At 48.9% G+C, this 12460-nt stretch overlaps 1 protein-coding gene across 1 annotated transcript in view; it reads left to right on the top strand.

Annotated features, from left to right (window-relative positions):
• Positions 1-2368: 2368 nt before the first annotated feature.
• Positions 2369-12460, top strand: part of LOC121880005 (ankyrin-2-like) — a 200630-nt gene continuing 190538 nt past the window's right edge. The window contains exon 1 of the mRNA XM_042386902.1: positions 2369-2592. Within this exon, the coding sequence (XP_042242836.1) occupies positions 2569-2592 (24 nt within the window). The 5' untranslated portion in view covers positions 2369-2568. The remainder of the gene's footprint in view (positions 2593-12460) is intronic.

A 12460-nucleotide genomic window follows, 5' to 3' on the forward strand; every position in this document is an offset into this window, starting at 1 on the left:
CCTTCTCCTTCCTTCTTCCCCATACTCATCCCCCCTCTACTCCCCTCTTGCCCCCCCCCCACCATACTCACTCTTCTGCTCCCCCTCCTGCCACTTCCTCCTGCTCCCCCCTTCTGACCCCCACCCCCTCCCCTGTTACTTAAATAGCGAGATTCGTGACAGCATTGATTCTACGCGGTGTTATTTTTCCCGTATATGGGAGTTGTATTTATAGCGGAGGGGGGGGTGGTGAAGGGTGGTGGTGGTGGTAGTGGTGGAGGACGAGGAGGGTGGGTGATAGTGGAGGAGGATGGTGGTAGTAGTGGTGGAAGAAGAGGGTGGTAGGGGATAGTTTGTGTCCCCTTATCATACCCTCGAATTGCCCATACAGGTGTAGGAGGTGGCGCCATCTGCCTCACTCACCAGGTACTACACTCGCCAAGAACGCACCCGTGTTCGCCTCGTATTGAAACCATTGTTAGTGAGTTAACAGCAGGTAACAGAGGTAGTGAATGATGCTCCTACAACTCTGCCAATTTAAGTGTTTGTTTATTTATTTATTTATATATATTTATTTTTTTTATAGATTTTTCATGAACTTAATACGAATTACTCTCTCTCTCTCTCTCTCTCTCTCTCTCTCTCTCTCTCTCTCTTTTCCACTTTCACGCATGAGCTTTCCACTCTCCATTTCCCCCCCTTGGCAATATCTCACCGTAATCTCAACCCTTTGAAGAAGAAAAAAGAAAATCCCTTTTACTTCGCCTACAGGACTAGATGTTGAACTGTTCCCGGGTACACAGAGAGCCAAGACGACTCCCAGTAAGACGTGGATAGGTAGAGCACTCGAGCGGTCTATTGTGATATGATTGGATGTCTGGGAGGTGAGGGAGGGAGGGAGTGTTTGGTGAGGCAGGTTGAGTGTGAGAGATTTTATACCTCACTTGGGAGGGAGAGAATGGAAGTAAAGCAGGGGGGGGGGGAATTGACGACTCGTTGAAAGGTTAGGTTAGGTTAGGTTAGGTTAGGTTAGGTTAGGTTAGGTTAGGTTAGGTTAGGTTAGGTTAGGTTAGGTTAGGTTAGTATTTATGTACAAGTTGAATGATGATAAATTTTGTTATTTTTGCCACGTCATAGCCCCGAGTTTAGCCCTTCATTGGTTACTAAGGGTCTAAGCACAGTCATGGGGGTCTGTAGGTGTGATATTAAACCACTGTTGACCTTCATACTGTCATCTGGGTGGCTCTTGCACAATCATGAACCTTCCCATTGCCCTCGTATATCTTCCTCCTCCTCCTCCACACCATGGGCACTTGCCCTGCTCTGCCCCGCCCCTTCTCTGCCCCTCCTGCCTCCCTGCCCCTCCCCTACCATGGCACTTTCCCCTTCCTCTTCCTGCCCCCGTCCCCCCATCCCCCCACTCTGGCACTTGTCCCAATCCGCCCCTCCCTCTCCCAGTACGGGGTGCCAAGCGCTGGTGCCCTTCTGCGCTGTGGCTGGTACCTGCAGGAGATGTGCTGTAGGTGTGTGTGGTCATACCTACACTCTTCTGCTGCTGTTCCCTGGCCACTGGTGTCCTTGGGGAAGTTTTTACAATGCACCACTGCGTAATTAAAGCTGTACACACACACACACACACACACACACACACACACACACACACACACACACACACACACTGCAGGTATATTACTTTTTTTTTAATTTATCGTTAATTACAAAACCTCCCCACCAAAAAGTTTAGTCTTTCGTTTCCTTAGTTTTTCGTTCACAGAGTTTCCCGATGTTTTGAAATTTCTGTTGAGGGAAAATTTGTTTTGAGTTTTATATAATTAAAAAACTAAAAAGAGTAGCCTAAAGCCTTCTACAGGTGACTTAATTAATATCGAATCCTGATGGTCTGGTTAGGTTAAGTAAGGAAACGTTACTTAAGATTAGATTAGGTTGGGTTTTTCAAGTTATATTGTTAGGTTAGGTTAGGTTTGTCAAGTATTGTTAGGTTATATGTTAGATGTTCATGATCACTGTGGAAGAACACCGCTGAACATTTTACGAACATCAACACCGGTCCGGGTAACACACCTGTACACTATAATTAAACCCTCAGGTGTGTCGGCAATCACCAGGTATTTTAGGTGTCGAAGGTGTTGTTTTGAGGCAATTTTTAGTCGAGGTAAATAACCAACTTCTCTTCACCCTCTCTGCACACACACACACACACACACACACACACACACACACACACACACACACACACACACATCTTTACATCCCCTATATACATATCCATCCTCCTCGACCTCCCACCGCCCACATGCCCCTCCCTCTCTTAGTGTGCCACCTCCCCCCTCCTCCATGCTATATAAATATAAAGCTGAGGTCTCCCACCCCAGCTTAACATTCAGCTTCGAAACCTTTCCGAACAACGACCAACGAAATCCGAACGAGTGCGTCTTTTAATTGTCCTGCCGTGCATTCCGCGGTGCCGGAGGAGTACACTGGGTGACGGACGGACGGCGTATAATATTGTGCATTTAATAATTTGCTTAAACTTGACGAGTGACCCAGCCAGGACGCCACCACCACGCCATGAGACTTCCTTTCTCGGAGAAGGTATGTGGGTGTATGTGGGTGTGTGTGGGTGTGTAATTTATGGGCGATAATTTATACCGTAAGTTTCCTCGTTGGTGGTGTAATGGCCGGTAGTTTGGTGGTTTTTTTTTGTTTATTCCGGCAGAATCTATGTTGCTTCGTTGCGTTTAGTTATGTTGCCTCGTTGCGTCATTATATTGCCTCGTTGTGTCATTACATTGCCTCGTTGCGTCATTGTATTGCCTCGTTGTGTCATTATATTGCCTCGTTTTGCGTAGTCGTGTTGCGTCATTAATATTGCCCGGTTGCGTAGTCATGTTGCCTCGTTGCATTATTATGTTGCGTCATTGCCCAGTTCCGGATGTATATGACGCGGGCAGATATCCCCCCCCCTTCTCACTCTCTCTCTCTCTCTCTCTCTCTCTCTCTCTGGTGTTGTGGTCTCTGCCAACTTCCTCCTCAGTTATTGTTGTATCGGCAGCGAAAAAATACATTCTTGATAAATATTTTGACCCTTAAAATCTTCCTCCATTCAAGATTTTTAAATATTATTGTTTATTTTAATATATTTTGTTTTAGGATTAATTTTTTTTCAGGTGTTGTGTGTGTGTGTGTTTGTCGGGGTTAATTAATTCGTGTACAGGTGTTCGTGGAAATACAAGGATAGAATATTTTTTACTCCCTTGTGGTGTTGTGGTGGTAGTGTGGTGTTGTGGTGGTAGTGTGGTGTTGTGGTGGTGGTGGTAATGCGGTGGTGGTGTTATGGTGTTGGTAGTGTGTTGTTGTTGTGGTAGTGTGGTGTTGTGGTAGTGTTGTTTTGGTGGTGGTGGTAATGTGGTGGTGGCGTTGTGGTAGTGTGGTGTTGTGGTGTAATGTGGTGTTGTGGTGGTGTTGTTGTGGTGGTAGTGTGGTGTTGTGGTGGTGGTATGTGGTGGTGGTGTTGTGGTAGTGAGGTGTTGTGGTGGTAGTGTGGTGTTGTGGTGGTGTGGTAAATGGTGGTGGTGTTATGGTGTTGGTAGTGTGTTGTTGCTGTGGTAGTGGTGTTGTGGTGGTAGTGTTGCGGTGGTGGTGGTGGTAATGTGGTGGTGGTGTTGGTGGTGTTGGTAGTGTGTTGTTGTGGTAGTGTGGTGTTGTGGTGGTGGTGTTGTTTTTGGTGGTGGTGGTAATGTGGTGGTGTGTGGTAATGTGGGTAGTAGTGTTGTTGTGGTGGTGTGTGGTAGTATAATTGTGGTGGGGTGAGCTCTCCCCGCGGGGCTCTCCTTGTGTCAGAACCATTTGGCTCGTGTCAACACTACCAGACCTCTTTCATCTTAAGGGGAGCTGTCTAGTTGTAGGGAGTCGACAAAGGGAGAGGGTGTCGAGTTGTGGAAGGGGAGGGAGAGAGAGGGTGTCGAGTAGTGGAAGGGAGGGGGGAGGGAGGAGAGGGTGGCCGAGTAGTGGGGAGGGAGGGAGAGGGTGTCGAGTAGTGGAAGGAGAGAGTGTCGAGTAGTGAAGGGAGGGAGAGGAGAGGGTGTCGAGTAGTGGAAGGAGGGAGAGGAGAGGGTGTCGAGTAGTGGAAGGAGGGAGAGTGAGAGTGCCGAGTAGTGGAGGGGAGGAGAGGAGAAGGTGTCGAGTAGTGAAGGAGGGGGTAGGGACGCTTATGTGTGAGGGAAGGGGGATGGATCTAGACTGGCTGAAGGGATGGGTGCACAAAATGTCTATAAAGGTCATATTTGAAGGGGAGAGGATGGCCGGTTTGATGCGAGGCGAAATAAAATGTAAAACTACCAATGCCTTTTAACACAACTCTCAAGTGCTTCCTGTATGACTAATGACCCAGTGCAGTGAGGTGGCAATATGTGAGGCAGTGCAGTGAGGTGGCATTATGTGAGGCAGTGCAGATGGGTGAGGCAGTGCAGTGAGGTGGCATTATGTGAGGCAGTGTAGTAACTTTACATTATGTGAGGCGGTGCAGTGACGTGACGTTACGTGAGGCGGTGCAGTGACGTGACATGTGAGGCAGTGCAGTGACCCCCTAGGTGGTAAGACGCGCCACTAACACTCACACACCCTTGACACCGTCGCCATGTGTGTGTGTGGAGAGAGGCAGGGGAGGAGAAAGCAGCAGGTTAAGAGATCTTCCCGTGTACAGCAGCGGTAACCATAACGATCTTGAGGGTCTTGCTTCCCCACCCACCTATCCACACCCTCTCCCTCCCACCCACTCCATGCAGCATCCCACCCATCACAACCCTTCCCCACCCACTTCCTTACTGCAACCCACCCACCATACCGTCCCCCCAACTTACCTCTCACCTCCCCCCCACCACCTCACACCACACCCCTCCCACCTCCTCCTCCTACACCACACCCCTCCCCACCACCTCACACCACACCCCTCCCCACCTCCTTCCTACACACCACACACCCTCCCCCACCACCTCACACCACACCTTCCCACCACCTCACACCACACCCTCCCCACCACCACACCACACCCTCCCCACCTCCTTACACCACACCCTCCCCACCTCCTTACACCACAACCTCCCCACCCTCTTTTGTGCACCTTATAAGCACTAGTGAGTAAACGAGTTTTTTCTATAACATATTTATATAATTTCCTGTGTAATCATATCTAGTCTTGTTTACCTTTGATTGATGACCTTGTTGTGATGTTGTTGTGGTATTATCGTCGTGATGGTGGTTGGAGTGGGTGTGTGGTGGTCTGTATTACACCTGTTCTCACCTGTACACTAGTTGCTATACACTCAGGTCAGGTGCGTCTCGTGTTGTTGTTGTTGGGTGGGGTTTTTTTTAACCTGTGGGTCCTGGTGGCGGTGTGAGTCATTGCCCTCTTGTCGTTTGTGTATTGTGGCACACCCTTGGCACCTTTGATAGCCTTTGGCACTCTTGATAGGGTCTGACACCTTTCTCCCCTTGGCACTCTTGACCCCTTGGCAGCATTTGGCACCCATTGTCCCCTTGATCTTATCCTTGACTATCGTTTATGCGTCAGTCATGGTCGAGGCCGTACACACACACACACACACACACACACACACACACACACACACACACACACACACACACACACACACACATTCTGGCAGAGGTTTAAAAAGTGGGGGTGGAGTGGGGGTAAGTGGTGGGTGTGAGTTTTAACGAGGAAGGGAAGGAGGGAGAAAGGATGGGGTGAAGGAACGAAGGAAGGAACGAAACGAGAGGTGGGGAAGGACAGGCGAACTGGGGGAGGGGAAAAAAGAGGTAGAGGTAAGAAAGGGAGGGAAAGAAAGTGGAAAGGAGGAAGGATGGGGGAAGAAAAGGAGAGGTTAAGGGAAATGGCATAGGGGTGAGGAGAAAGACAGCCAACCAGAGAGAGAGAAAGAGAGGAGGGGAGTTGTAGAGTGCAGTGAGCGAACCGTAATGGGAAATGCATGTTGTGGTACTGCAGAGAGAATATTTACCACAGGGCAGTATTATGTCGCGGCCTGGTGTAAGTCCCGTAGCGACCCCTTTACCCTTACTTTTCACCCTTTTACCCTTATTTTTCACCCTTTACCCCTATTGTTCACCCTTACTTTTCACCCCTTTACCCTTACTTTTCACCCCTTTATCCTTACTTTTCATCCCTTTACCCTTACTTTTCACCCCTTTATCCTTACTTTTCACCCCTTCACCCTTACTTTTCACCCTTTCACCCCTTCTCCCCTCTTTCCTACTTTAACCCCATCCCATCCTATCTCACCCTTCCCCTTCATCCCCTTCCTCTCTTCTTCCTTCCTCGTTTTCTCCTCTCTTTCTATCCCCCCTGTTCTCCCCTCACCCTTTCCTCTTCATCTCTCCTCTCTTCCTCTATCCTCTTCTCTCCGCTCACCTTACCCTTCCCCCTTTCCTCTCATCCCCTTCTCTCTCCCCTAACCCCTTCCTTTCTTCCCCTCCCTCTTCCTCTCAGTATCCCAGCACAACTAGAATGGGCGGCTGGTGAACACAGACGAGAATTTGTAATGCACCAGGAAGAGCTTTGAAGTTATTGAAATTTGCTGCAAAAAACTAATTCGATAAAAAACTAAGATGACCATTTTTGTAATTTAATATTTTACTAAGTTATTCCTGGGCCATTTTTAAAAACACATTTACTACGTGCTAAGTGTCTTGTCATTAAGGGTCATTTTATCCTTAATGAGGTGGGATAATAGTTCTTGGTACCTCGAATTATGTCCCGAAAGAGTTTAAAAAAAAATAGATATGTCTTAGGAGGGATTCACATGAAGATTAGGCACCCTAGTTTACTTTACCTGAGGATTAATCACCCATAATGTTACCTGGGGGCGGGGGGGGGGGTGACTAGAGCAGGTTAAGTTAGGTTAGTTTAGGGTGGTTAATCTTCAGGTGGAATTAAGGTGTTGTACTCAAGAGTTTAAGTCATCGTATTGAAGGTGTGAAGCCATCGTACTCAAGGGATTAAGTCATTGATCTCCAGGGGTTTTATAAGCCATCGTACTCAAGAATCAAGAACCCACCGTACTCAGGTTATCATACTCATTGGGTTAGGTCATTGTACTGAAGCCATCGTACTCAGCGGGATTAAGTCATTGATCTCCAGGGGTTTTATAAGCCATCGTACTCAAGAATCAAGAACCCACCGTACTCAGGTTATCATACTCATTGGGTTAGGTCATTGTACTCTAGTGGGGAGGGGGATCGTCATTGTACTCAGCGGGTTAATATCATCCGAACTCTCACAACACGTTAACTATACATGACTGGGGATTAATTGTAAAGAAGGGCCAGTCTCTCCTGAAACTAGGTCTCGTCTCTTGTCTTCCCTCGAGAGTAAACATTGTTGTCTCCTTCATCTTCTTCACATTCTCACTTGTTTTCCCCCGACCAACCCACTCCACCTCAACCCACCTCAACCCACTCCACCTCAACCCACCCCATCTCAGCCCACCTCACCTCAGCCCACCCTACCCTACCTTTCAAACTCTTATTACCACTACGCTTCCGTTCCCTGGAGATGAGTTGACAAATTGTAAAGGAAATTCCATTATTAATATTATTATTAGGTTATGTTATGTTAGGTTAGGTTAGGTTAGGTTAGGTTAGGTTAGGTTAGGTTAGGTTAGGTTGTGTTGCTAGGTTGTGTTGTGTTGTGCTAGGTTAGGCTAGGTCTCAGCTGGTCGGTCTGTTTGGGGTGTGTGTGTGTGTGTGTGTGTGTGTGTGTGTGTGTGTGTGTGTGTGTGTGTATTCGTTAAGTTTCTGAAGGTTTAGTTGGTGAGGTTAGAGTGACACCCGCTGGGAACGCCATCTGTCATTGGTTCTCGTTATCATCCTCATCATCATTCTCTCTCTCTCTCTCTCTCTCTCTCTCTCTCTCTCTCTCTCTCTCTCTCTCTCTCTCTCTCTCTCTCTCTCTCTCTCTCTCTCTCTCTCTCTCTCTCTCTCTCTCTCTCTCTCTGTTCTTGTTTGTCCTTTCTCACTCATTCTTCTTCTCACTATCTCTTTTACCTCTCACTATTTTCCTCTGCCTCTTTTCTCTCTCCTCTCATCATTCTCACAGTGATATTCCTGGTCGAGTGTCCTCCTGGGTTCTGAACGAGGAAGACGGGAGGACACTTGGAGGTGAGGAGGAGGACAGGTGAGGAGGAGGGTATTGGAGGACAGGTGAGGAGGAGGGTATTGGAGGACAGGTGAGGAGGAGGGTATTGGAGGACAGGTGAGGAGGAGAACACTTGGAGAACAGGTGAGAAAGAGGACAGGTAAACATACAGGTAATGATGACAGTGACCAGGTGAGTTGTTAAAGGTCATGTAGAGGGGATTAGGGATTACTGAAAGGTATAAACAAGTGGGATTTATATAAGAGACGAGGTGAGTAGTGTCTGTCTGTCTCTGTCTTTCTGTCTGTCTGTCTGTCTTTCTGTCTGTCTCTGCCTGTCTCTGCCTGTCTGTCTGTCTGTAAAGAATGGGACGTCTTAGTGGAGTGGTATGGTCGAAGGGCGCCTTGAGAGGGTTAGGAAGGATGTGGATAGGGAGTTTTGTTGGAGAGTGGTGTGGATGTGGCGATGGTCTGGAGTGGATAAGGAGGATTTTTTGGTTCAGGGAGGAAGGAGTTGATTGTGGTTAGTGGAGTATGTGATGGAGTGAAGGGATGTGGAGTGGGGGTGGAGGGGGGGACATCTTAAGACGGTGGTGATGTGGAGCGAATGTGGAGGAGGATTTAGGATGGGAGAGTGCAGGATGTGAGGAGGAGGAGGAGGATGCCTTGGCACTTCCGAGAGAGGGAAAGGGGGGGGGGTAGAGGGAGAGGGGGTAGAGAGAGAGAGACGCCCGCCTCCCGTCACCATGGCAACACCTCATACTGTCCTTGTCCAGGTCACGTCGCCACCATCACCAGGCTCCTGTTCCTCTCCTCACAGTTAACAGTCAATGTTCCAGTCAGCTAAGAGTGAACAGTTTATTAGATCCCCCACAGTTAGCCAGACAGTCTTTAGATCACGTTCAGTTAGCCAGACAGTCACTAGATCCCCCCACAGTTAGCCAGACAGTCTTTAGATCACGTTCAGTTAGCCAGACAGTCACTAGATCCCCGACAGTTAGCCAGACAGTCTTTAGATCACGTTCAGTTTGCCAGACAGTCACTAGTTCACCTCCAGTCAACCGTGAACAGTTTATTAGTCCCTTCACAGTCACCAGTCTCCTTCAGTCAACAGGAGAACAGTTATCAGATCCCACACAGTTAGCCAGACAGTCACTTGGTCACGTTGATACAGCCAGACACAGTCAACACTCAACGTGCACTCAGCCAGACAATTAAGTCTCCGCCCAGTTAGTCAAACAGTCACAGGGTATTGAGGACATGACCCGCAAGCTAGTGACGTCATCTATCTAGTCATAAGAGTGGCTATCGGGCTAGTGACGTCATCGGTCTAGTTATGAGTGGCCATTAAGCTAGTGACGTCATTAGTCTAGTCATACGAGTGGCTATGGGGGTAGTGACGTCAACAATCTAGTCCTGTGAGTGAGGTGTAGATGAACCGGAAATGTCGGACGTCAGGTGCATGTGTGTGCGTGCATGTGTGTGTGTGCGTGCGTTGTAAGATAAATTTATAATACGATAATTTAAATTGTAACATATTAATTTACTATGTTAATTGTTCCTTATACGGTACATCCTTCCTTTCTCCCTCTTTTCTCATTCTCTCCTCTCACCCTCCCTCCCTTCCCCTCCTCCCTTCCTTTTCCTTTCTTCTCCTTTCGTCTTCCCCCTTTCCTTCTCATCCCCTCTCTCCTTTCCCCCCTTACCCCTACCACACGGCGTCTTTGGTGACTTGACATGTTGTTGTTGTTGTTGTTGGTGACTTGACGTGTTGTTGTTGTTGTTGGTGACTTGACGTGTTGTTGTTGTTGTTGGTGTAGTGCTGGAGGACTGTATCGCTAAACCGTGTACCAGTGCGAGCGAATGACGGGACCAGCCACATTAAACCGGATTAAACCTAACCTGACCCAACCTGACCTGACCCAATATTACACAACCTAACCTGACCTGACCTGACCTAACCCAATATTACACAACCTAACCTGACCCAATATTACACAACCTAAGCTGACCTGACCTGACCTAACCCAATATTACACAACCTAACCTGACCCGACCTGACCTGACCCAATATTACACAACCCAACCTGCACCTAACCTAACCTGACCCGACCTGACCTGACCTGACCCAATATTACACAACCTAACCTAACCTCATAAACATAACATAACTTGGCTGACAGACACACGAACGTATAATGAACGAAACATTGTCATTCATTACGTTCGTTCAAGATTTACCGCTGTGTGTGTGTAGTGTCGTAACTTATGATTGTCTTGGTAGGGGTGTGTGGGGGGGGAGTCTTATTGTAGGTTGGCAAGGTAGGTGTATACACTGTCATTTATGCTGTGTGTGTGTGTGTGTGTGTGTGTGTGTGTGTGTGTGTGTGTGTGAACTTTACTGTCAGTAGGTACCACCATTGGATTTGCCCAGGTGTTGCTAGAGGGTTCGATCAAACAGGTGTTGGGAACGGGTGTCGGGGTGGGTGTAACAGGTGTTGGGAGCGGGTGTAGGGGTGAGTGTAACAGGTGTAGGGAGGAGAGGAGGAGGTAGGTAATCTCCGGCACCCTGCCAGCCACCACGAATGCTCGACAGCGCTCCAATTCTACCCCCGGGCCAGCCATGGTCGAGCCTGATCACTTAGGTGGCGCCGCTTTACCTGCACTCTGGAGGCTCGTTATGCTGCCTAGACGATGCCCTTACCTGTGTCACCTTGGTGTGTGTCCCTCACCTATCCCTACCTCCTCTCACTTCTCCCTTCCTCCCCTACACCCGTTACCACAGAGAGAGAGGGGGGAGGGGGGGATTGGTGGGGAAGCCTCGTCTCGTTTAGTTTCCCCTTTAATATTGTTTTCCCTCTGGCCTGATCATTAATATGCGATCTTAATTGAGTTGAGGAGTAATGGTGTGAGAGATAATTGAGGAGGCTGGTGGTGGGGTGAGGGACCTCTGGTGGGTGGAGGAGGGGTCATCATCAGTGTGGTAGGAGGGGAGGGCAGGGCAGGTGTGGGCCTCCAGTCACTCTGCTGCTGCGTACACAAGGGGAAGAAATAACATTTAATAGCGTAAATAATATGTTTGTAATGTAAATTTTTTGTCGCAGTGCAGTTGGGGCAGCCTCATGAATGTCGCAGTAAGCCTGATACTAACAAATACTCGCAGACCGTTCCTGGCCCGAGCTACAGATTTGCAGGAGAGTTGGCTGGGCAGACTGGCCGTCCCCACCACCACGCACGCGCCCCTCTCCACCACCTACGCCAACCATTCACCCCAACTAACTCTTCGTATTCACGCCACCTCCCCTCTCCAATATGCGGCTTCAATTTACACCTGACAGCGCCCTTCCCTCTCGCTAAATACCATGACCCCACGCACTGGCTCCCAATGCCCACCACCACCACGTTTTCCCCGCCTCCGTCAGTAGGGATGACACCCCTCCTGAACCCCACTTTTTTTTAGCCACTCCCCCGGGCACTGTGTCGAGAGCCAAGTGTTTCTAGAACTGGCAGCACCAGCAGGAGTGGGCACTAAAACTAAGCTGGTGCCCACGATGGTGATCACCGGGGCATCGTGTGCTATTGGTGACGTCACAGTCCTGGTGTGTCCTAAAGCCTCCTCTTTACTATCTGTCCGGTCACCATACCATCTGTCAGGTCATCACACCATCTGTCAGGTCACCATACCATCTGTCAGGTCACCACACCATCTGTCAGGTCATCACACCTATCAGGTCACCACACCATCCGTCAGGTCACTACACTATCTGTCAGGTCACTACACCAAATGTCAGATCCCCCACACCTGTCAGGTCACCACACCATCTGTCAGGTCACTACACTATCTGTCAGGTCACCACACTATCTGTCAGATCCCCCACACCTATCAGGTCACCACATTATCAGGTCACTTCAACTGTCAGATCCCCACACCTGTCAGGTCACCACACCATATGACACACACACACACACCATTTAGGAGGGAGGTAAATTACTATCCTTTTCCGTATCTTGGTTCGGGTCTCAGGTGTCCAGTGGCAGGAAGACGCCGCCGTGGCTGCCTCCCTCACCACATTCAATAATACGAGTGGTTAGGGGTGGTGTCCCTCGGGTGCCGCTATATACCGCTGCTGGGGGTAAAGGGACAGCGGTAAAGGGGTGTGCCATCGTCCTCCTGTTCGCGTCCCCTCCCCTATCCCTCAGTTTGGGCCCGAAGGAGGAAGAAGGAGAGGAAAAGATGGTAAAATTCCTCACTGTCCTTCACACTTACGTGTTTTCTTTCATCGATCCAGTAATTGAATATCTGTTGCAT

This window comes from Homarus americanus, unplaced genomic scaffold, assembly GCF_018991925.1.
Source record: "Homarus americanus isolate GMGI-L3 unplaced genomic scaffold, GMGI_Hamer_2.0 scaffold30108, whole genome shotgun sequence".
NCBI classification, from domain to species: Eukaryota; Metazoa; Arthropoda; class Malacostraca; order Decapoda; family Nephropidae; genus Homarus; species Homarus americanus.